Source organism: Accipiter gentilis, chromosome 15 (genome assembly GCF_929443795.1).
Source record: "Accipiter gentilis chromosome 15, bAccGen1.1, whole genome shotgun sequence".
NCBI classification, from domain to species: Eukaryota; Metazoa; Chordata; class Aves; order Accipitriformes; family Accipitridae; genus Astur; species Astur gentilis.
This window is the reverse complement of record NC_064894.1, coordinates 10,236,452-10,261,914: the sequence shown is the minus strand read 5'-3', so window position 1 is coordinate 10,261,914 and position 25,463 is coordinate 10,236,452. Positions and strand designations below refer to the sequence as shown.

At 39.5% G+C, this 25,463-nt stretch overlaps 1 protein-coding gene across 14 annotated transcripts in view; it reads left to right on the top strand.

Annotated features, from left to right (window-relative positions):
- SNAP91 (synaptosome associated protein 91) overlaps positions 1–25,463 on the top strand; it is a 69,860-nt gene that overhangs the window by 20,544 nt on the left and 23,853 nt on the right. For all 14 annotated transcript variants that reach the window (XM_049817978.1, XM_049817990.1, XM_049817984.1 and 11 more), the window contains 12 exons: positions 974–1,049; positions 2,855–2,957; positions 4,290–4,383; positions 5,614–5,725; positions 7,143–7,249; positions 8,608–8,649; positions 12,068–12,138; positions 13,499–13,526; positions 15,547–15,656; positions 16,855–16,955; positions 22,044–22,058; positions 22,204–22,374. In XM_049817978.1, coding sequence (XP_049673935.1) covers positions 974–1,049; positions 2,855–2,957; positions 4,290–4,383; positions 5,614–5,725; positions 7,143–7,249; positions 8,608–8,649; positions 12,068–12,138; positions 13,499–13,526; positions 15,547–15,656; positions 16,855–16,955; positions 22,044–22,058; positions 22,204–22,374 — 1,030 coding nt within the window. The remainder of the gene's footprint in view (positions 1–973; positions 1,050–2,854; positions 2,958–4,289; positions 4,384–5,613; positions 5,726–7,142; positions 7,250–8,607; positions 8,650–12,067; positions 12,139–13,498; positions 13,527–15,546; positions 15,657–16,854; positions 16,956–22,043; positions 22,059–22,203; positions 22,375–25,463) is intronic.

Sequence of the window (25,463 nt, the reverse complement as noted above, 5' to 3'; positions counted from 1 at the left end):
TGAACCGGTAAAGACCTGAGAACAAAGGGCAAGAACTATTCTTGATAAGGAGCAAACTTACCTTTAACAACATGGTTGGAGGCATGCCGATTATCTGTATGTTCGTTTAAAAAACTGTAGCATAAGAGCAAGCAGCAGCCTGTTCCAGGATGATGACAATTTATGTGCTGTCTGAAAACAGAGCTATGCAGGATTAAAGACTACCTGGGACTTTTTGACTAGAGTCAAAGTTGATGTTCTGCCACTTGCGTAATGCCATCCAAATAGCTGCCCTTTCCGCATGACAGTTAAAATCTTCCTAGAGCTGTAAATTCAACCTGATAGCCTTTTGGATTGCATTTTCCTTGCCCTTGCTTGTTATTGACCTGTTTAGACTGGTATGTCTGCGTGAAAACAAAAGCATACTTAAAGAGCTTTAGTATGACTGTGAAACCATTTGTCCCTGGCTGTATATAAAGTGTTTTCACGCAATGAACTTCTCCAATGTCACAGTGTAAATTTTTACTCCTGTCCTACTTTTCCATTCCAAGTTTTGGCCAATATTCTGATTTGCGTTCTGTAACTGTTTCAGGCTGTTAGTCCCTGTATTTGATGTGGGGCCTGCTTGTTATTAAAACAGGCTTTCGGCTTGGCTGAAACTGGGGACTGCTGGATTGAAAAGTCTGGGACTAGCCTGGATATGCTGTTTTGTAATCTCTTTGAGAATTAACCATTTTTATTGCTCCTTCCACAATCTGGTTTCTATTTTGCACAGATTCTATTTTTATGTATACAGTAGGATATTTAGTAGAGATTGAGGCTAAATGTAATTGATCTGAGTGGATGAAAAAAGTTTTGAGGAAGTTATAGCAGGCTAAGACAAAAACTCTGGGTTTTCACGTGTGTATGCTGGAACTAGACCGGTAATCTTCCTGCTAGGAGGTACAAAGCCTTCAGATCCAGCCTGTGATAAGAAAATAACTTTGTATTGCAGAGATTTATTCAGTACCTGGCATCTAGAAACACATTGTTCAATCTCAGCAATTTTCTGGACAAAAGTGGATCTCATGGTAAGCCTACTCATGTCTATAATCTTAACAAGATTATAAATAAGATACTATTGTTAATTTGCTCCTTCATTCATAAGATGAAAATAATATAAAAATGTGCTACTGAGGCCTTTTTATAAGTACTTAATGAATACAGGAACTCAAGTGAACTGGTGGACAACTTCAGTACAATGTTTCTTAGTTCCTGCAGAATTTTTACTCAAAAAGTGAAGCTGTACAACTCCCTTCAAGTGCTGGTTGAAATCAGGACCCAGTCAGCTATCTCCTTAACTGTTATGGGAGTTAAGAATCAAATTGATAACTTTCCATTTATTTTTTTGTTTTTTACTGTCTTAAACAGTAATTTTTTAATTGCCTGGGGAAACTGCCCTTTTTAGGAATTGTCTGTAAGTGTTTAATTGAGTGGGGGGAGGCACCAAAAGAACTACCTGCTTTTGATTTGAGTAGTGAATTTAGAAAAGCCTAGGCAGAAATTAAAGAGTTCTCTCTAAAGCTTACGAAGTCTGTTTTTCTACTTTAACTCTGGAATTATTAGTGTATTTTCCTGTTCCTTCACTTAGCGGAGGAAAAGCTTGTTTCATGGTAGCTCTACTAGAGAAGAGAGAAACCTTATAATTCCGCAGCTGTCAGAGATACTTGTAGACTGTATGCAGAGTGCAGGAATGCTACAGTAATGGGCAAGATCGAAGCAATGCCATGTTACTTCACCTCTGGATGGAGACATGTGACACCAAGAATTGAGCATCTTTTAGAAATGGTAAAACAGGGCAGGAACAAAGCCAAACAAATATTAAAGCTGTATTTGTCTAAGCAAAACATGCTATCCGTGTTCAAAGATGCTGGTATTTGGCAACAAGGAATTCTGTTAAATGTATGCTTTTGTGTTCTTTGCCACTTTCTTTAAACTTAAATTGCCATTTCATAGATAATACAACAGCGTGTCAGAGATAATGAGCTATCAGAGTTGGTATTGTTAAGCCTGAGTTGGCAGAGGTATTTAATGTTGAGGGATATTAAGGAAAAATACAGTCACTGACTAAGTTGAGGAGTGTGGATTTTAACAATGGTAGCAAAAAGGGACTTTTACTGAAAAGGAGGAGGAGTTGCCTTCTGCACACATTTCTGTAGCTTAGAAGAAGAAACTTTGAAAGAAATACCTGAAGGATAGACTGTAATACTAACTGTGTAGAAGTCTTATAGGCTTGAAGGTCACTGAAGTTTGAGGCTGCTTGTACAGTATTATGTGCCTTGAAGATCCCTGGTGTAACAGTTCAAAGGAGGCACTAATCTCTGAATGCCATCATACTTTCTTTGTTGTGGTAAACCTAGTCAGGGGAATTTTGAAGGTCCATATAAGAGTTGGAGTGATTGACATATATAAAATAGCAAGAGTGTTTAAGTTGAAATGAGTCTTTATCCCGGAAGTCATGTACCAGTTAAGTATTAACTTTTTTGTTAAATTGGAACTTTTCCCTGTTAATAGAAGGGTGACTAATTTCCCCATCAAGTAGTGCTACCACATAACTGTGTAGGAGCCACTAGCAGGTTTCCCCGGGAACTCTGCCACTGGTACGTTGGATGAATCTGTTGGAGGAGAGGACGGTGGTAGATTGTTTTGGTGCAGCACTACTGCTTTTTCTTCAGAAGCTGGAAGATGTCTTGTAATGCCTGTTCTGTATGTGGAGTTGTTTAGTGCAACAGAGATCACATAACCTTAGGATTTATTGACTGTATGTTATTGTTTACTAAAGAACCTCCAAACAAGCATGAAAATTAAGTGTAAAACATGTAACTGTTTTTTGCAGGTTATGATATGTCCACCTTTATAAGGCGTTATAGTAGATACTTGAATGAAAAAGCGTTTTCCTACAGACAAATGGCATTTGACTTTGCAAGAGTGAAGAAAGGGTAAGCAAAGTTTAGATATGTAAACTGATAGGGTTGCCGAACCCATGAAAATCTTGTTTGTGGCATTACACTTAATTTTGGTGTCTCAATAACTTCATTCTTACATTCTTTGCTTAGCCGCAATGAAACACCAAAATGGTTGGAGTTCTTAAGTATTTGTAATTGGTTAAAAATTGCACAAGGAGGAGACGAAAGACTCTAGGTAGTAAGTAAATACTGAAGTCTAAAGCAAGGTGCCTTGCAGAGCTGGGAGCTTTTAGTGCTAGATGTTAAGTCTGACTCTTATTAAATAGTGCTGCAGTGAGACTGTGTTTAGGATTTGGAGAAGGAAATGCTCTGAACTATATTTAGGATGTTTCATTACACTCCAGACAATTTCCATAAGAAAGATGACTGAGTACAAAGGAAACCCAAAGTGAACACCCAAAGTTCTTAGCAGGCAACACAGCCAACAGTTATAAACTGTTCCTGGACAGGATTTCTACGCATGTTATTTCTGGCACTCAAAACAAGGCACTGCCTCAGAGTATAGCATAAAATAAGAATAGTGGTATGTATTTCCAGAGAGGAGATGCTATACCTGTAAGTGGCCAGAATGGGGCAATACCTAATGGTGGTTGTGCAGGTTTGTGATATTCAGAGATGAAAACGGGCACACGTGAAGACTGCTATAAGGCTACGGGTGGCAATTAAGGAATGCCACACATCCGTCACCGCTGCGTGATCCTGTTGGAGTAATGGTTCAAGACTGATAAGGCAGGTCAAAGTCAGTGGAAGTGCTATGAAGGAGTAGTGGAATTTAGTATCCAGGAATACTGAGGAAAGAAGCTCTCAGCAAGGATTGCCCTGATTTAAATTGTCACTGAATTGGCGTGCATATATTGTGGCACCTGATGGGGGCGGGGGGAGCAAAACAACCAACCTGTAGCGTTTCTTTGCCTTCAGTGACCACAGACATGTCAGCAATGAGTTGTCATTAGTTATTCATAACAAACTTAGAGAACTGATAGTCTTTGTACATTAAGTACTTCTGTGACAGTATTTCTGGTCAAGTTATTTAAACTCTCAGTGTTTTATTTACATAAAAGATCAATCTCTTGCATTCGTAACTGTAAAACAAAACCTCTCCTCACCTGCTGTCGGGGAGGATGGCTGGATGAAGTATTTTTCAGGCCAGCTCTATTGATGATATGAGAAGCAGGTGAATCAGACAGTGCTTCAAACATTTGAAATGGATTATAGCTGCTTTAAGCTTAAATTTAGACAACAGATCAGTTTGGGGGAAGGGAGAGAGGAAATGCCATGGCTTCTAATCTGTATTCCCTCTTGCAGAGCTGACGGTGTAATGAGAACAATGGCTCCTGAAAAGCTGCTGAAGAGTATGCCAATATTACAGGAACAAATTGATGCACTACTTGAATTCGATGTATGTATTGTAGCTGACCCAGCATTAATGCTGGGCAGTGACTTATAAATGCTGCGGTGTAATGAACACGTTTCACCTTGTAGGTAATGCTTTACTGACCATCCCATCATGTGGGCCAAAAAATCCCCTTTTCAGTGTCCCACTGAGGTAGTGTGGTGAAGGATGGCCCTTTCCTATGTGTATGAAATGTGCAGATTGCACTTATTTTTGTGGACAGGGTAAAGGAACAGCATGGGAAATGAGGGGCATTGAGGAGTGCTGGTGCAGAGTTTGGAGTTTCATCTCCTGCATCAGTGAGGGGAAGAAATGGACAAAACAAGGAGACTGAAGAATCTTTTTTCTGTCTCTTGGCAACCGACTTCTTTTGCAGGGAGGGAAAAAGCCATTAAAATACTACATGTATGTTGTTTGGCTTCCTCAAAATCTTCATCTGGTTTTCAGCTGTAAACTGAACTGGCTAAACTTTAATCTAGACTGTTCATAGAAATAAGAGTCTACAATATATTTATAATGTTTTGAATGTTGGTGGGATTGTTTATCTGCCTTAAGGATAAAACCAGGAGTCAATTGTTGTAGGAGGTACATTGCAAAGAGGTCTTTGAAGGAATCGGTCTTGAAGTTCTTCTGTTCTTGGTGGGCAGAAGGACATGCTCTCAGGTGGAAGGCAGGGCCCACTACAGCTTTCAGAGGAAAGCCTTAGAAGTACATGTCTCGCTAATGTGTTTTTCATTCCATAAATGGCATAGGAAATGTGGTCTCAGAAGAGGAGGTTTTTTTATTAAAAGAAAGAACTTTTAATAAACAAGAACTTATTTTCTGCCCAAGTTAACCTGAGAACTGGAAGGGTCTTGACATCGTTAACCCAACTGTGTTATCTAGTAGACTACTGAGTTTTTGTCAAAGTCTGCTGTGAACTGCCACCTTTTGTCCAGTGTCATTAAAGCTTTGTTAATAGCGTCTCTGCCTCCCTCCTCCTTGTGATAGGTGAAGGAGTCAAGACTAAGATGTTTACTGTTGATGGGGATATTCCTCTGCTGTAGTGGATTGTTTTGGAGTGGTGAAGAAAGCAATCCTTGATCTGCTAACCAAAACCTTTGTTTGGTTTCTTTGTGTGAAAGCGTGTATTCAGTGCTTGATTCTATCTATAACAGCATCAGATAGCTGGTGCAAGATGAAATTTCTGATTGCATTCAAAACATCTGTTGTAAATAACTGGTATTTTATTTGTAGGTTCATCCAAATGAACTGACAAATGGTGTCATAAATGCTGCATTCATGCTTCTATTTAAAGATCTTATCAAACTTTTTGCTTGCTACAATGATGGGGTTATTAACTTACTAGGTAAGTAACCTGGTATCTGTATCTCACATACCATGAGTGAGTGAAAAACGAGTTTCAGGTCCACTTCAATTTTTTTATTTAACCTTCATTAAAACTACGTTGTTCTTGACTGTTCTATTCTGAAGTGAGAGAAAACTTTAAGCCGTGACCTCTTACATTAGTGTTCATCTGAGGCTGGATTGTCATATGCCCTTAAAGTTGTACAGATGTCTACATAAAGACACTGAGCATCTCTGTGCTTAAAGAAGTGTACAGTGCTGTGTGAGCTTGCATAATATGTCCTGCAAGGTTAGCAAAGCAACTTTTGCTCTTTGATTGCATTTTTAAGATGCCCAGATTCTTCTGTTATATATCCTATGTGGTAGCCTTATATGAAGTAATATACTCCTGAATAACATTCCTGATCTGTCTGAAAGCGTGACTGCCAAAGCTGGATCCCCTCCAGAACCCTTCCTACTATCAGCCTACAAAATCTATAGGAGGCTGTGAACATGTTCTGAAGCTCAGACAGCTTGGTGTGATCACCAGCATAACACACCCTAAGCTGTCCCTGCAAAAGGCTTTGTTATGAAGTCTAAAATGAGGAGTTGCCGTAAATTGCAGGAAACATAACTGACCCTGTACAAAATGAGCTTCAACTATTAAAACTTGTGAGCACTTCAGCTGATCTATAGAGACAGCTAAAAACTGAGATTGCTTGGCCAGTACAACGGAACTAAAACTCTGGCTGCAACTAGAACAGGAAGAAACAGAGAGGTTACAGACACTGAACAGGTAAAAAGATGTTCCTGAGCTGTAAAGCTCAGACAATTTTTTTTGTACCCATGTTGCAACGCTTTCTAGCAGTTTCATAAAAGTAAGTCCAAGGTGTTTTGACTGAAACTATAGGCGTGGGAAGCTTATGCAGCAGCTACAAATGTGTTGGGCATAACAATTGGATGGCAATTTCACTGTCTACTTAAAGTGTAAGTTCAGGTTGAAATATGTGGCAGTAGTGCTTGCTAATGGACATGAACCAACTTTAGAGAGCTATTCAAGTGGAAAAAGTACTCTTCTTTGGAGAGAAGACAACTTGGGAGAGGACATATATTAATATACATTTAAGTATCCTTAATTACTTTGAATTTTAAGTTTGGTAGCTACTTCACCTGCTTACTTTTTATCTTTAAAAACCTGGTTCATATCACACACAATTGGGGTGCAATTTTCTGGTGTATATAATTCTTCAGCAGCTCAGCAACCCCAACTCCTAAATTCTACTAAGGACTAGGAACGCCACTAGATTAGTGTCTAAGTAGAAAAATGTTAATAGAGTGCAATACTCTTGAAATGTGATTTTCCTGAAAACTAGAGTTTCTGATGAATGCAGACCTAATGTAAGACATCTTAACTGAAACTTGCCAAATTATTTCTCTAGAGAAATTTTTTGAAATGAAAAAGGGACAATGTAAAGATGCTCTTGAAATCTACAAACGATTTCTTACTCGAATGACCAGAGTATCAGAGTTTCTTAAAGTTGCGGAGGTAAGTGACATCTAGTCATCTGGAGTCTGGCACTTAACTATTTTGTGAATTTTTTAGCACCGATATAAAAATATTAATTGCACTTGTTAAGCATCTGACTCACTATGTATAAATGTGAGGCAGTATAGAAGTTCCTGGATCTGCTTGTTCAGCTCTTCTTGAAGTAGTTAATCCCTGCCTAGGACTTCCACATCTCTACTGTGCAGCCAGCCTCAACTTTCCTGGTAACTTAACAGATGACGTGATTTCAACCATATCTATATTTCTTGGAAATGCTGTAATAAATGCATGCCTCTAGGACAGGTTTGAACATTAGAGGAAGATACAGCAATTAGGAATAAAAACACAATGATTTTGTAAGTCTGCTTTGTAACTGTTTGCAGCCAACTGCAAGTTAACTGGGATGTGAGATTTTCCTGGTTTTGATCCTTGTTATCATCCTCTTACGTGGATAATACAAATAATACATGGTTAGTTAACTCTTTTGCTGGGCCTTCATTTGTGGTGGATGGTTTCTTGGCACAAGATGCACATTTTCCATGTTTTATGCTTTATTATAATGGACAGCAGTAATGAGCTGAATAAAAAGGTTGTTTCTTGCTAATTCACTTAACTATTTATGAAGGACTCTGCTAGACTGCTGAATGGCACGTAATGTCTGATATGAATGTTGAGCTTGAGCTTGAGGGAGTGAAGTACTTTATAGACACCTATAGGTCAGCTTTGCAGGACAGGGATTATAGTGACTATACCTCAGGATTACTAGGTGCAGTGGAGCTTGTTCTTCTGCAAAAGCTAAACCAACAGGCACTCTGAAGAGCCATAGCGAAGAAACAGGACAACTAATAGAAGATTGCAGACTCAGACCTCATTGTGCTGTATTTGAAATGCTAGGAGAGAAGGGTGGAACAAAAAAGTGACTTCTGCTTTAGCGTTTTTTTAAGTGATGTCTTCTAGGATTTGCTCACTGGCTGAATTTTAGAGAACTTCATTAGGATAGTCATGTATCTGTGTAGTATGTGTTTGGCAGTTCACTAATGCTACCCTCTGAGACAACAGTGTATAACCAAAAAGCCCCACCTGACCTGCAGTATGAAGTTTACCTGGGTGGAATGTAACTTCCCCCCCCCCCCCCCCCCTTTTTTTTTAATGGATATTTAATTAAAAAAAAAAAAAGACTACTGCAGGTTGTTGAAGGTAGCTAATGGAAAGATGGGCATCTGGACTTGCTACCTTTGTGCTCTTTTTCTAAAGATGATGCACATTATATGTTGAAGAGTATACCACAGTTCTAGTCAAAATTAGTGCCTGCTGCAGTCGAATAATGCACTTATGCTTTACCTCTTTTATATCCACAGCAAGTTGGAATTGACAAAGGTGATATTCCTGATCTTACACAGGTAAGCTTCTCTTGTAGTCTTTTTGGATCTGTGTAATAACTAAGAGTTATGTAATTAGGAAGCACACCAGGAATGTAAATGTTGGTAGGCAGTCACACCACCTAGCGTTTTAAAGCCCTCCCAACTTGCAAATAAGAACTGCCGAAAGCTATTTCTGAAGACTGATATAACTAAACCAACATCTTTCATGATGACTTCTGACCTGTAGTTGAAGGGTAGACTGTTCTGCTCTTTCAGAGCAGCACTAGCACTAGTGCCGTGGACTTGAAGTTTAAATGCAGAAGTTGTGATTTGATTGCTGAACTTCTCTGTCAGTATGCATGAAAACTTTTAACATCAAAATTCACTTATGCTGTAGCTGCTTAAATTCTATTGTGCTGGTCCACTTTCAATATCACTTGCAAATTGGCCTGGGTGCCTGGCTTTGTGTTTAATGTGGAAAGGATATTTACTTGGAGGAAGAGCTCTGTGCTGAAGAGTTCACTCGTGGCAGTTTTGATGCCAGTAAAATTGGAACAGAAGAGCAGCCCAAACTGCTTAACAGTTGTAAATCCTACGCGTTCATAACCTATGAGCGTGTAGTTATTGAAAGCCTCTTGAAAGGCTGGTTTAAATCAGCATCAAAATAGTGGTTCTCTTGGTTAAAAAAGCAGTTAAAGTCTGAAAGTGAGACACAATATGAAGGTGGAGAGTTTTAATCTTTATGGGTTTCAGATGCTACGGGGCTATGAAGTCTGGCCACTCTTTTAGCAGAGGAAAACTTAAGACTTCTAGCAGCGTGTGGAATACCGAACCTAATTCTGAAATAGCTGAAGTAGTATGTTAACCTAACTCTGTACCTCAGGAGCTCTTTTTTAACACGGTCCAGTCAGTCATGAACTAAGTCCTTGAACCAGAAGAACTCACCTTAAACTCAGTTAATGAAATATGCTGTATAAATTCCTGTGGGTTTTATCTGCTTCGGCTTGTGTTGTGTCAGCCTGCTGGAAAGGCTGCCTGCCGGGACTGCACGAGCCCTGTTCTGCTGCCGGAGTGCTGCCTCATGAGCCAACGCTTTAGAATATAATAGAATAGTTCTTGGGAAGGCAGGGATCTACAGTGATCATCTAGTCCAACTGCCTGACCACGTCAGTGGTCTTCTCAGGTAGCCCCTCATGGCTGTGTTCTCCCAAAGGCTGCTTGGGACTCACTTGCTAAAGCTCATCTGCAGCGTGCTGTAGATTATGTATAAGATGTAAGCAGTGTATTTCAGTGAGAAATTAATAAAAGGTGAATAATAGAACTGAATTTCAGCTAATAAGTAATATATAATTGTATTTAATATCAATAGTATACCTAAATTCCTAAAGCAAGCCAGGGCAATAGTCACCAGTATTCCACAAGAAGTTGGCTGCGTTGACGCTTGATGTGTGTACATACTCTGTAAATACAAACAGGTGGTCACAGGACTGAAATACAAGTTGATAGCTGTCATCTTTGGATTTTCTAGTTTGGCTGCAAGGTTTTGGAGGCTGAGGAGGCATCTTGGCAGCTGAAGAGCTTGCCTTATTTTTATTTATTAGCAATTCTTGAAGTTTGGCAGTTTTGCCCCAAATAGCTAGTGGGGAAGCCATATCAAAGGTTCCACCACGATGCTGACTGATAGATTAGTCTAATGTTGAAGCAGTATCTAGAAGAAATTAAGCAATGTTCGGTGTTGCAAATTGGATACCAGACAGTATTTAACTTCCAAATCGTTGCATCTGGGTAGAAACTTTTCTTTCTCTGTGAATTCTGTTTGATAGATGAGTTTTGTATTACCTTGTTGGCTTTTAAGAAACCTGTGAATAATGTATTGGAAAGCTATTTAAATTGTGTAGAAGTAACAGGAAATAACATGGTTTGGTTTTTTTTGTTTTGTTTTGGGGTTGTTTTTTTTTTTTGAAACATAGCTTTCTGCTGTAGCTTTTTTGAATATGTAGAAGTCTGGGTTTTTTGGGGTTTTTTTTGTTTGTTTTTTTTTTTTTTTTTTTTCAAAAGTGGGCCTTTATTCATCTTTTTGTTGCTGCTGGAGAATTCTTGTAACTAAGTCACTTATGTTTAATCAAATTTGTTTCTGTGTGCAAATTAGTTGAAAATGAATAAATATGCCTATAAAAGCAGCAGTAGTTAAGATGTTTCTCCATTGCATATAGACATGGGACATACTTAAACTCAAGCCATCATTTAAGGATTTTTTTGAGCATTTTAAATTTCTGCATGTGTTAAGTTACCTTACTGCTCAGTTTTAATGCCAAAATTAATATGCAGACACTATAAGTACACTTAGCTGTGCATTGGTACTAGCAGGTACTAAGCATTCTGAAACTTCTGATTTAGCCAGCCAGCTGGTTTTCAGCATACTGTATGTAGAAGCATTAGGTAGTCCATTTTCAAGAATTGTAAACTGACTTTTTTGATGCATATGTGTATCCTGAAATTAAAGACACCATTTATGAAAAACACCATAGGTATTGCTGTCAGGACTTGTGGTTGATTTGAAAGAGTCTGATAAAGAGAATTTCCCGTTTAGAGACCATAGCATTGATGAACCGGTAACCCTGATGAAATCCTTGACTATTATATCCTACTGTATCTCTCAAGGGTTTCCTTATAGGAATCTACTTACCTGGACTTTATTTTTATACTCTAGTAGCTAAGCACACTGTCGTTTGCATTTATGACTACTTTTCCTACTTACCATTGTCACAGCAAATGCATGCCTGGGGGATCGCCTGACCACAAAAAGGTTGCTTCAAATAAAACCTAAGATCAGGGAGGCTTGAAAAAGCTTAGTTTTTGTAGATGTCTAAAATAGTAATCTTTCCAAATTTTGAGTTAGCTGCTGGTCTCAGTAACCTGTGCCTGGCTACCATTTGGAGAAGAAACAGCTACAAGGTTTTGTGGTGCTGGGAGTCTTGAGCCAGAGGTAGCTGCTCTGGGGGCATTGGAAAGGACTTTTAGTTTGTTTTATTTAGACTGCAAATATTATCTAAGCCCCTGGTCATGAAGGAGGTGTTGGAGGTCTGACTAAAAGCAAAACTGAAAGATGACCTTGAACTTATTACTCTTAAAATTAACCCTGTGGCTGCCTGTGCTGTTGTCAACGTTTAATACTGACTCAAAGCATGATGAGCAGCACAGCCTGGATTTAGGCTTCAGGTGCTGTTTAGTAGAGGTAAAAGTTTTCTCTGCAGATTTGGACACAGTATTATCTTTCAAAAGCTGTCTTCATCTGAATACTTCTAGCACGGAAATCCACTATTTTCACAGTGGTGTTAAATAAAATAGCAGCATGAGCATACACATGCTGGATTTCAGGGAAATTGGTGCTGGATTTCAAAGCATCCTTAGGTCAATTCAATGTGTTTAGAAATGTGTCTTTCTCTTTGCTTTCAAGGCTCCTAGCAGTCTCATGGAGACCCTTGAGCAACATCTAAACTCACTGGAAGGAAAAAAACCTGGCAACAAGTAGGTATATATGTTGTACCATTTATCAGGGCAGAATAGTAACAATGTGAGACTAGCTGATGTTTAGGTTTGCCTCCCCCAACCTCCTTTTGTCACTTAGTTGTCACTTAGGCTTTTCCTTTCCCTTACAAAGTTGTCTTAATGGCAACTTTTTTTTCTTATTGGGGGGTGGGGGGGAAACAACACAACAACTAGACACTTTTCAAAATGAAGTAAAATTAACTGTTGAAAACTCCTAGAAGGAACTGTTTTTCCCTGCTGCTGAGGCTTTTATCATCAAAATTTGTTTTCTAATGGCTTTGCATCTTCTTACTAGATACTTGTCATGGCTAAGTCTAGGAAGGATTAAGCTAAACCTGTGTTTTCTCTTTTACTGTTGCTTTCCTTGCAATTTAGCGAAGGGTAAGTGCATATGTTTACATATCACTTGCATGCAGGCATGGTTATGTTTTTTTTAAGATGGCTTGAACAGTTAAGAAATAGATGTCGTCTTGAAATTGTACCTAAACTGTTGCTTGCTTTTTGTATATAGTCATTGAGTTATTTTTGGTCATTTCTGTCATAGCTCCAGATCTTTTAATCAGGTCTACAGCTCCTAGGACTCATCCAATTCAAGTAGCCTATAGGATGGATGCTAGTTCAATACTGGTGCATTTTTAAGTTCAACTCCTCCTTTCATCTCTTAGATCAAAGCAGCTCTAAAAATATGTAGCAGTATTTTCATACCTTATAATGATGAAAGTAAACAAATGTACTGACGTACGTTTTAACTTAAGATTAAGGCTCTGCCAGTTAGTTTCAGTGTGATTTTTCTTGCATGTGGGAAAACTTTCAGCTTGGACTTTCCAACCAACTGTTTCCATGCTTTTAAATATCATTATTTTAAAGTAACTCTGACTTTCTTTAAAAGAACAGTAGACTTTGAAAATTTGCTGACACATCCTCAGAAGACTTATGTTAGATAACTGCTTCCATATTGGTGTTATTCTGCTGCTATTGCATGACTTCATAATATGGTGACATCTTGCCCCAGTAACTCTTTCCTACTGGCTCCTGTAGGCCCAAAAGCAAGATATTTGCATGCATCTCTGCCTTTTCTCCATTTAGTAGAGCTTATTTAAAAGGCAGAATAATCTTGTGGTACCAATTAGCTTAAAAGATTCATTTAAGATTTGAAGTAAAAACTTGCATTCCTTGTCTAAAGTGGCACGTGGAAGTTTGAGAAATGGGGAGGGCATGTGATTGTAGAGATCTTCAGAAAGCTGTCATGCTTAGTTTTTGGTCTTTTTGCAGGAGTTTTGATGACCAGAAACATAGTTTCCAAAAGTGTACTTATCTGAAAACCCCCTTTTTTTTCTAGATCTGGGGCTCCTTCTCCTCTGAGCAAGGTAAATACTGCCAATTGCTGAACTAGTTAATTCTTGTTCAGGTGATATGCTTTAGAACATCTTAAGTGCATAAGGAGTTAAATTTCCATCTCCTAATCTGCTTTTTAGACTTTGCCACCTAGGCCCTACCTAAGTGACAAAATTACATCTTTTAATGGCCTTGTAAATAATGGCCCCATAAAAGTGCTTCACTGATCTGAAGGGCTATAGTGGTTATACCAGTGCAGGATGCGGTTTTGCCAGAATCTGATCATTATACTTTATGAAAGCATAAAAGATACACATACCTTTATCTCAACTTTTTTTTTTTTTTTTTCTCTTAATCCTCATATCAGTGAGAAACTTACTCCATACTGTTTCTCCTCTAAATTCATCACTCCATTTGCAGCTTTTTAGGAGGAAGTTCTGGCTCTTTTAAAACTATGTTCATGTGAAAAGCCAGGAAGAAAATTTTCATCTGATATACCTAGTTTCAGAACTGACCTTTATTAGAGAGACTGCTCAGCTTAATTTAAAGCAAGAGTTGCCAGTGAAACTGTCTTGCTTTGAGTGTCAGATAAACTAATGAGCTTTATGGTGTTAGTAACAGCAGTGCCTGGTATCCCTGAAGCATTGCCAGGTGCCATAATTCTGTGTCTAGTAACAGGTGTTGTGCAGGAAAAACTCAATGAAAACTTCAGAATCTGAGGGAATCAGTTCAATGGTTGATTGTCTAGTGAAAGCTCTTAAATTTCCCTCCAAAAATCCCTTAAAAAAAAAACCCAAACAAAAACCAAAACACAACCAAAAAACTCTCTTGTTCAATATGTAGCAGTTGGTGAGAACTACATGATGGCTCAGCAAGTCTTCTTACAACTTTAAGTAACCTCATCTTCCATGATTTACATGAAGAATTTGGACCATTCTAGTCTCAAACCTTAGTAAAGTCTTGAGGAGAGTCTAGAAAGCTTATATCCATCTCCTGCTAGAGTTGTGATGATGGGACGGCAGTAACAGAACTCAGAAGAGAATCACTTCAAATTTGCCATTCTTTCATGGAAGTGGTCAGAACGGCAAACAGTACTAAACATAGTTTTCATTCATTAGAAAAAGGATCTCTCTAGCATGTGAGATGCTGTAACAAAGCTCATAGTACCTTTTAGAATTAAACTGACATTCCTCAAGGTAACTTGAGTCTTCAAGCGCACAGAAGAGTTGCAGTATCCTCTCCTGGGTGTCTGTCCTTGCTGTACTTAAAGTACCTTATCCAGAATTGGAGGAGCTAATGAAGCAAAATAATAGACTGAGCTGTCTTTTATATCTTCGCAAGAACTTAACCGTTAGCACTGTTGATAGCTCTTTAAACTCTCTTCAGTCTGAAGGTTTACAGACACACTTTTAACTTAGCTTCTAACCATTTCTTTTCTCCCATCATTTCTACGGTTAGAGTACTATGGTGCTGTTGTGGATGAACGGATATTTCACTCTGGACGAAATGAAGGGTCTGACACATGTAGAAACAAACCTACAAAAATACTTTGTTCCTCCTATCTTCAGGATGGTCTTAAAACTGAGAGGAGGGAGTTTGCTGGGGAGCAAACTATTTTCTTGGAACTTGCTGAGAATCCTTTGACACATAGGAACTGTTAGTTACCCTAATTGGGATTTTAAAAGGCAGGTAAGGTAACTCCAGGTCACAAGTCTCTGAGTTAGTTGCCTAGGTGTTGGGTGAGTCTTGAACCCAAGGGACTAAAGCTCATACGAGACTGGCTGCTGGTGTCTGCAGGCGCTCTGAACGCGTGCAAGAGGCATCTCCTCTTGAGCCAGGCATTGCGAGGTGGAGTCACCTTGGAGTTTCTCAACTCTACCACCCTCTGCAAACTTAGTCCAGGCTTCTTGAAATTCTTTCAAAGGGGGGAACAGCTCAGGATAAGAAGACCTGATGTCAAAATTGGGTTTTTAAAGTATGTGCATCTGTGCATGAGTTGTTTGCGGACAAATGCTGGTATATTGAATTTGTATATTTAAAATATTTCTCCAGTCTTCTCCAGCCACAACTGTTACATCTCCTAGTTCTACTCCAGCAAAAACTATTGATACATCTCCTCCAGTTGATCTTTTTGCAACTTCATCTACAGCTGCTCCAGTCAGGTAAGTTAGAAAGCATATTTGAGCTACTGAGCTTGATGTAGATGCCAAAGTCATACTTGTAACGGGAGGCTTGCCTGCAGGATTTTGCTTACTTTACAGGTAGTGTACATCAGTATTGAATGGGCTACATTATTCTACCAGTATAGATCACAAATGAGCTCTAACAAAAAAAACCAACCCAGGCTACTCTGATTTGCTTTTGGTGTAGTAGTGATGTCGTACCATTCCCAACATGCACTTTTAATTGAATAGACTGAAGTAATGTGCAAATCCAAAGTAGTCTTTGCTGACCTTCAGCATTCTGTTTCTAAAACTGCTGAATTAAGATTCCTTTTTCTTGCTGTTCAAATCAGCTAATGAAGCACAAAAATAATGAACTTCTGGAGGTTAAAATAAAAAATAAACATTTGACCAATGAGAAAATCTAAACCTTGCTTTCAAGTCAAAACCAGAACAAACTGCTGTTGCTCATTGTAATGAGCAGAAATGGAAGAACTCTAGACATGTAAAAGCTCTCAGCTTGAACCAAAAGTCTGAAGACGTGACTAACTTCAGTTAAATGTCAGATGAAGTACTTCACTGAAGAAAGAGCTTCTCTTGTTTATTATTTAAATGTTCTAAATGAATAAGACCTTGTTTCCTAAGCAAGTATCCGGTTGGCTTAAGCCACAGAAGTTTTACCAACTGTCATCTACCTAATGCCTACCTCTTGCCTGGAAATGTGGGTTTTTTTGCTTTCTGACATGGCGCAGTGAAATATTGAAGTAAAATAGAGCTGTTTTCAGTCGCAGCAATTATTTGCCCTGTTCTTAGGGACCACCTGGGATTCTGAGTTTTGGTTTGGGGGTTTTTTGTTGGGTTTTTTTGTTTGTTTTGTTTGGGTTTTTTAGGACTGTAACAGTCTCGTGGATCAGTTACAATGTCATTATCCAGTAATGGAAGTAAGTTAAGGTCCAGTCTTGGGGTGTACTGTATTCTTGGCGCCTACTGCAGTAGAGGTGTTTACGGCCACTGCTCTAATCCTAAGGCCTGAAAAAAATGTGTCTCTCAATCGTTACATCAGTCATCCAAACTAAGAGTAATTCCTACAATCCAGTCATGATGTTTTTTTGTTTTGTTTTTTTTTTTTTTTTTTTAAACTTGATTGAAATGGGCAAATTCCTCCAGTATTTAATCTCTCTCTTCCTTTCCTTGGCAGCTCTTCCAAACCATCCAGCGATCTTCTGGATCTTCAGCCGGATTTTGCCGCTGCTGGGCAGGCGGCTCCAGCCGCCCCTGCCGGAGCCACTTCATGGGGAGGTAGCGAAACCTCACTGTCAGCATCTCTCCTTGCAGCCTCCGTCGTCTTGCCTGGCTGAACTGAAACCTGGCTCTTTCTCTGCTAGCACAGGATGTTCCCAGCTCACTCCCAGGCTTCTGCTGACCTGACAGTCAGGCATCCCTTCGCAGCACAGGCTACTCCTTTTTCCAGGCATATGCATAATAGTATAAGCTGCTTATAAGGGCCTGACTGCAAAGCTGGGGGGAGCCAGGATTAGGTGACTAAAAGTGAGCAGGAGGGGGATGGCTGAAGGTGAACAGGTAGGGTAGGCCCTTTAAAAGAGAAGACCGAGAACTGCTCGTGTGCTTCTTGGCAAGGGGAGGGCAGAAATCAACTCTTCTGTTCATAAAGCAAAGCTCACAGATCAGTAGGGGGAGGATCAAAAATATCTTTTACAACGAAAATACAACAATCTGAAGCCAATGGTGGCGAACTAGTTCTGCTGCAAGTGTGATTCCCTCTGACAGCTCTTAAAATATTTTATTAAAATCTTCCTTGTCTGCTTAGAATAATAATATGAAAGTAAAAGTAGAGGGCTAACTGCTTTCAAATAGGAATACCTAACCAGCTCTCTGGAATTTGAGCTGGGTGGTGAGCTGAGCCTGTTCCAGGCAGCGCTAGCAGCTGGTGATCTGAAGAGGACTGCGATAAATGTAGGCAATGTTCACTCCTGTCCTGTGAAGACAAGGAATTAGGCCAGTAAATGTGATTTAACTTACATAGTTGTAAACCCACTGTGGTGTAATCTTAGGAGATCTTGTGTGGCAGCTTAATGAACTCATCAGCCCTCTCACGGCAGGAATGCTACACTGAGTCATGCTGATTCTGCTATGAATGCTAACACTGGGTACTAGTGGCTTCTGCATTCCCTGTTTCTGTCTTAGCTTTAGTTTGTTGGAGATGACATTGTATCTCAGCCACTTCATTATGAGAGGATCACGATGGCTGTCATGTAGACCATGATTTGCATCTTCCTATTTAATCTGTTGAACGGGGTATTTTTTTTTTTTTTTTCCCAGAAGTGTCAATTTTATTAACTGAAATGTAATCTTACCGAGAAAGGAAGACTAGAGTCATCTATTCTAGGATGCCTCGGACTAATTATTCTGCAATTTTTGACTGCATCCTATTTGCCTTGATTTGTCATTACCAAGTACTGGAACTCAAGCTTTTGAGATGTTTGAAAGAGCTCAGGCCTCTTAGCTGACTTTTTAAAGCGGTTGCTCATTTATGCAGAGTAAAGAGCCATTAATATTGTAAAATACTGATTCGCATTGCAATTGAAAGCTGATTTACTTGGTCTTTTCTTTGCTCTTTTGGACAGAGCACCTGTAGTTTGGAACTTAGGTGTTTTTATTCTTCTGAATTACTGAAAACTTTGAAATTTACCAGTAATGCACCTGTTCTCTTACTCCACAATGGAAAAGGACAGCTAATTTTTTTTCCTTTGGCCAGGATTACCTCTAACCTCCTCAAATATACTTCAGCCTTATCTTTCAGAATAGCATTTTGGTAACTTAGTAAGCTTCAAGTTTGTCTGCTTTACTGCTGGTGGGAGTCCAGGTATAATGACCTCTTACTGCACTGGAATCTTGCTTTTTTTTTTTTGCCTTTTTTTTTTTTTTTTTTTTTAAACTCTCTTACATGATCGCCAAACACCATGTCAGACATGCATAGATTGAGAACTGGAATGGCTTTGTTGTGAAAATACTGAAGTTTCCATTAATGTTTCATCTGGTAATGAGAAAACCTTTGAGCCTGTGTTAAGGGTTGTTTTTCTATTTACTCATTTAAAATAAATCTGCAGGATGAAGCCAGTAGTCATTATAAATTGTACGATGTCATAGGTAGTACAGAGCCTTCTAATTAACGCAGGTGAGGCCACATTGGGAATACTGCATCCAGTTCTGGGCTTCCCTGTTTAAGGGAGAGGGGGTTGGCAGAGGACTACCAGGACTCCAATGATCTCTGGATCAGGACTCCACATCTCTTTGGTGAGAAATTGAGGGAGCTGGGCCTCTGTCATCTGGGAAAGAGGAGGCTAAAGGGGACTCTTAGTAGTGGCCTGGAACTACCTGAAGGGGAGTTACAGAGCAGAGCCAAAATTTTCTTGGAAATGATAGTTGATTATAGTGAAGAGTAATAGGTTGCAGCTTCAGAGGTTGATTTGGATATGAGGAAAAAACTTATTTCACCTGGAAGTTAGGGCAGTATTGGAGCAGATCCCCCATGTGAGTTAGTGGACTCTCCATTCCTGGAGATTTTTCAGGACCTGACTAGACAAAGCCATGACTGCTTTGGTCTGGTGTTGGGCGTAATCTTGTTCTGAGCAGGAGGCTGGACCTTCCTTCCGCCCAGGACTTCTGAGAGGACGTGTAACAGATGCGTAACCCTGCTACTTGAGCTTCTTCCTCATCTGCAAAACTCTTCTGGCCCACAGCAAGTTAACGTGGGAACTCATGAGAAAGAAGTAGTAGTAGTAGGAAGCTGGAAGAATTGCTGCAGTTCAGAATAGCTAGGAAAACGTGAGTGTCAAATACTTCAAGACGCAGCATCAAACTGGCACTTTAAATGCCACATGAACCTCAGGAATACGTCACCAACAAACGACCCTGCTTTCTTAGTCTCACTGACAGTGTAGATTCTATGCGTTCTGGCATATACTGTATATTCAGTATAGTACACTACAGTGGTATATACAGTACACTGTATATTTTGTTGTATACCTAGTATGTTCTTGAATACAACATTGGTTATCTAGCAAATGAATTACAACTTGTGAAAACGTACACTTCTGTGCTAACAGGAGGTGATCAAGGTAGGGAAATAAGTTGCCTGCAGCATACCGCAAGGTGAATCGATAGGCATTTGGCAGGCAAACTAGACTGTGGTATTACAAAAAATACAGTAGGTCAAATTCTGCATCCTTGCAAGGTCTGGCTCTTGGATATAAAACCAAATTGACTTGTATTTCTGCTCTGAACTGCCTTGCAGTGTGCCTTAGAACACGGATTTGCTATTAGTATTGTTACTTTAATATTACTATACAATAAAGCATTGGTTTGAGTCCTTCCCATATTAAGAGTAAGTATAGATTGCCATGCTGGATAATCGTAATTTCACTGTATTGTGATCTATAACGTAACCGGATAACAAAATTGCGTTGTAGAATAAGCTGATAGAAGGTAAAAGTTTGCCAACAGTTGCTTATTTCAAGTCTAGTTGTGAGTTGTCTACCTGCTGTGCAGTAATGAGATACCAGAGTGCTGCATTTTTAATATACTGTTACGTTCTTTCAGAATGGTGCTTTGACTTACCTCAGCTTGTGCAGTCAGTCTCAAGTAGAGCTCTTCCAAGGAACCAATTGCGAAAATACCTACATGTGGTTTCTTGGTGCTTTTTAACAAGTGTTGTAAAATAAAGACAAACTTGTGAAGATTGAGCTGTGCTTGCTCCAAGCATTTTGCTTCCTACGTACCGAACCCATAGTAAAGCATCTGGACTCTGTGCTTGCTGTTCAGTGTGGATCAGATGAACCCATGACCCTGTTACATGTACAATGAATGTAGGAGCAACACTGAGCTACTGGTTAGTAAATAGGTAGTTGCTGAGCTCAGACTATTGTAACTGCAGTATAAAAATGTAATAGGCCAAACTGGTTAGTTTTCACAGGTTTTTATAGCTTATAGTTGTTTTTTGTGTAGGCAAAGCTTCCTCTGTCTTTGAGCGCAGTCTGACTGGTCTCAGAGGACATCAAATTGTAGGAAAGTCTGTCATTAAAGATGCTTCATTGGCTTCCAGAAAGAGTTGACTAAGGAACCGAAGTTGGAACAGAGCCAGCCTGCTTAGGCTGGCAGTCACTCATACTCCTCATAGCAAGTGTTGACAGAGGTGGTTGTTTCTGCATAGTATGCTTTATGCATAGTATTCCTCTATCACAAATGCAGGAAAAGCCTTCAAGGGCGAGCTGCTCACCTCTTTTTTTTCCTTCTTTTTTTTTTCTTTTTTTTTTTTTGTAAACAGTTGTACCAATTGTCTTAAGTACAAGAACCACAGCCTTTCTGTCTCTCAGACTATACTTGGGGCAGTAGGGATGCCATGTATTGTATTCTGAAGTAACTTCACACTGTATTTGCAAGCTGCTCTCTGCTAGAGTACCCTGGCTTTAGTGTCAGTTTTGTGAAGGGTTCTAGGGCTGATGGGTGGATCACAACAGCTCCCTTTGGCAGAACAGTAAGCTAAATTCTGTCTACTTTTAATGACTCTGATGTTGATTTTGACTGCTTTCTGACTACATTGGTTTAGAAAATATGTGCAACTAAGCAGAATAATCTTGAGATTCACTTTGGGATCTGAGTATGTTCTGCTAATAGCTCATTGATTTTAAATAAGCTTTAACTATGCCTGTTTTACTGTACTTATATGTGAGCACTGGGGTTCATTGGGGCTCACTCCTCCCATGTATGCTGTTACTTGGTGAAAGTCTTGAATCTGTGTGCTGTTAGGCCCAGAGACTTGCATTTAAAATTTTCAGTGTTCTTGGGCGATGTTAGCTGTTCATAAACTTCAAAGAAGTCTACCTACTGCTGGGCTCACTCTCACACTGCTAAGCCAAATGCAAGAGAGAATAGTAGTGAATTGAACTTCTAAAGAAGTGATTCTTGCCTTTACCCTGGGGTAGTGAAAGGTAGGAGACCTTCCTGTCAATGCTTACAGGCCACTACTTGGTGCTCTCTGTTACAGTTTAAGAAAAGAAAATCAGCTGTATAAAACAGAAGTGGTAAATACTACCAGTGTCTGAACATCTTGCTGATTAGATATTAAGGAACTTATCAAATAAGTGAAACTTACGTACTGGTTCTGTTTTGAATAGAGCTATTAAACGGTATGAGCTTTGTCATGTAACAATAACTTCTTGAATGTTGGAAAATTGAGTGCAGAAATTATGTTAACATAGACATGTCACGTAGAGAATGAACGTATGGCTAATGAACATCTTCAATCTGGCAGTTCTACTAATTGGTCTGTTTCTTTATTCTGCGGTCATTTTAATGGACAATCACTAGACCTCTTGGGAGAGGGTGAGTAATATTTTTGATTTCTAAGACTTTTGAATGTTAAGACTCCTTATTAAAAGCTCCAGCTTTCTGGAGTGAAGTGACTGTGGTCTCTCTCCCTCTTCCCCTTACTTTTCCTGTTTGATCTTCATTATATGGTTGCATATAGATAATCTGGCTGCACTTTCCGGTGTTACCTCTGAGCCACAGATTTCAGATCCATTTGCCCCAGAGCCTAGTGCAACTACTGCTGCAACTACTGATACTACAACTACTTCAGCTGCTGCTGCTACAACTACAACTATTACTGCTGCCACTGCTGAAGTGGATCTCTTTGGAGGTTAGTTTGGTTGCTCTAGTGCTCTACACCAGCTCATAAGGTAGATGAAGCAATGTTGAGTTCAGTATTTTAATAAGGCTTCTGATTTAATCAACTGTACCAGAGGTGCCTGTGTGTTGGATGCTAGATGGAACAGGAAATGTAAACTGTCCAACTACCTCTTTGTTTGCTGTGCTTTTAGCTAATAGCCTCCCCTGCATATATATGGGAATGGAAAACTGTACGCACTTAAGACTGACTTACCTTATGGTTGAACAGCTCAGAACATTGGTTTTCAGGTCCACACTGGGGTGAGCAGGTATTCTTTCCACATGATTCAATAACTATGCACTGTACTACAACTTCTGGGAAAAGCAGTTGTGCTTTCATAGTTGAGGATGGATGTGGCAGCTTCCTGGCCCTTCATTACATGTCACACTTGAGCTGTGTTGTGTTTCTTTTGGGTCTTTCCTGTAAATATAGTATTGAGCCAGCTGAAATTAGTATATTTCAGCATTCTTGAGTCTAGGTTTTAGTTCACATAGCATAACAGTAAATTAAAGTGGCAATGACTTTGTACTAGATGGCAGCTTTACAACTAATGTACAGGTAATATATAGTTTAGTTATGCTCTTTCAGGCTCTAATGTTAGCTGCTAACCTCTTAAGTAAGAATAAATTTCCCCCTGTATGTTGTCAGTTTTCTTATCGTTCCCACAGAGCAGGAGGCTTCTCAACAGCACGTCAGAAATTGCCATTTCTTTTCAACACTATACCAGCCCAAGTTAATGGAAAAATCTTCTGACTTACAAACTATTAATCATGTTTAAGATCACCTGACCACTGTATTTTTCTAGTTTTCTCTTCCTCGGTTGCATACTTTCAGCATGACAGTGGATGTCAGGAATTGGTGATAACTTACTTGCTATCAGAAGTGAATTCCAGTATGTTCTCTGTGTATCGTTTCTAGTGGCAGGAGTGCTGGAGAGCTCTATACATAAACAGTTGGACTACAAAGGTGTTTCTAAAGACTGAAAGTTCCCAGCTAGAAGCTTTGTCTAGGACTGCCTTCAACAGACAGCTCCAAGATACCCCCAGTAAAACTGCTGAGAAGCTGTAAGAAAGGAGTACAACTGCTACCTGCTACTTAACCGTTCCTCTTACAAAGACGGATAATAGTCCAAGTGCCACAGGATCAGGCAGTTCAGAAGCAATTTTAAAATAGTCGTGGGCAACGGTTCTGGACACCACTAGGAGCAAGAGAGAGTCTGATGTTGGTTACTCTCGGAAGCCTGTTGCAGAAGCCAAGGCCTGTGCTCATTAACACCCCTGCAGGTGCAGTGTGTGAAACTTCTGGTGCGTAGATGTTGGGGTTGAGCCAGTCTTGGATGCAGCACTTTCAAATTGCATTATTAATTTAGCATAGATATATAACTTTTTTTAAAATTAAACAATAGTTAAATGGCTAGAAATCACTGTAAACTTGCAACAGGATTAGAAAAACACCTACCCTTGCCTATTCTTCCAGTACTACAGCAGCAAGATATAGCCTTATTTTTTTCTACCTTTTCCACTGTTCTGTGCCTGGAAAAAATGGCTGCTACCAACTCATGAGTCTACTTACATATTTATAAAGTGGCAAAAGCTGGATGCTTTTAGTTTCTAGAGATGTAACTGATCATTAGATTACTCAGTGGTACACGTTAGAAGTGGAGTTGCTTTCATCCTCCAGTGTGGAAAGAATTTTACTTTTGCAGTATCCAGACTTCCGTGATTTGATCTCTTCTTTTAAAAAGAATGTATTTTGTTGCTCAAATACTGTAAATCTCAAGTGGATTGTATATTAGATGAATACTGACTTTTTCCTGGAACACTTCAGGACAAAGCAAGGTTTTATTATTTGCAATAGCAGAAAACCTCTAGTTCTCAAGAAGAAACATCGCTAAACACGCTCAGCAGTGAAGGTACTTCTGCAGTGCATTCAAGACTCCCACAGGGCAGACCCTTTTAAAGTTGTGGAGTCCATATTGAACTTCCACCTCTCTACTGGTGGAGGTTTTTTTCTTTCTTTTTTGTTTTTTATCTGAAGCTTGCGCTGTAAGTTATGTCCCATACTTACATTCCTTGTTACTTTAAGACTGTGTACAGTGTGGGAAGCAGTAGTTTTTGGGCAGACACTGTTGCTCTCTAGCTTTTTGGTGCTACACATGCTTACACTTAATAAGCAGATATTTGACCTTTGAGGTCTGCTAGAGATACAGTCTTCAAGGTCACCTTAACTTTTTCCAGCTTGCCAGTTCTTAGTGGCTTTACACGGTTCCTTGGGGTGAGGTGTAGTAGGGGAAAGTACAGGAGCAGTGATCTTGGGCGAAAGAATGTAAAGAGCCTCCGGGGAGTGGCTAGGTAGGGAAAGGAAGCTGAAAGCTGCAGGAAAAAGGCAGCCAAGTTGATGGAAGAAGCAGAAAAGGAGACTTGGCAGGAGCCATTGTTGACTGTTACTCTCTTCTTGCACTTTATCGCTAGTACTTCAGCTGATAGGAGCCTGCATGCTGCCTATGACTGGGCTTTGTCTTTAGGAGGAAAAGCAGTTTTACGTTATGTCTTCATCTCTAACATGGTCTTGGAAAGCAGATGAGAAATGCAGGATTGATCCAGCATAACTTTTTTGAAGAATTCAATTTGATTAATGGGCGAGCTTTCAGAGCTGGGCCAACTTGAACAATTCCTTATCTTGTTTCTAAGATAAACAAGAAGAGGTTGTTTTCAAAGTGCAGCTGGAATAATTCCCAAGAGGGAGAAACATAAAGGGAGAAGAAGGGTGAAATATCTTGAAATGCCATGTATCTCAATAATAGAATTTGGACACAGTATTTTTGGATGCTAGTGATGTGGCCTTGAGTTATATTCTGTTACGTGATTACACTGTAAGCAGTGCAAGTAACAAGCCATGGCAGACACTATGCAAATGTCAGTTATTAGACATTCAGATGACATGAATCGTAAGTGGGCAGAACTATGGTTTTCCCTTTAAAGAAATTAAAGGCAAAGTGATCAAGACTTTTTGGCACTTGAGGGCTAATGAATGTCCTTTATGCTGGTACATGCTGGTAT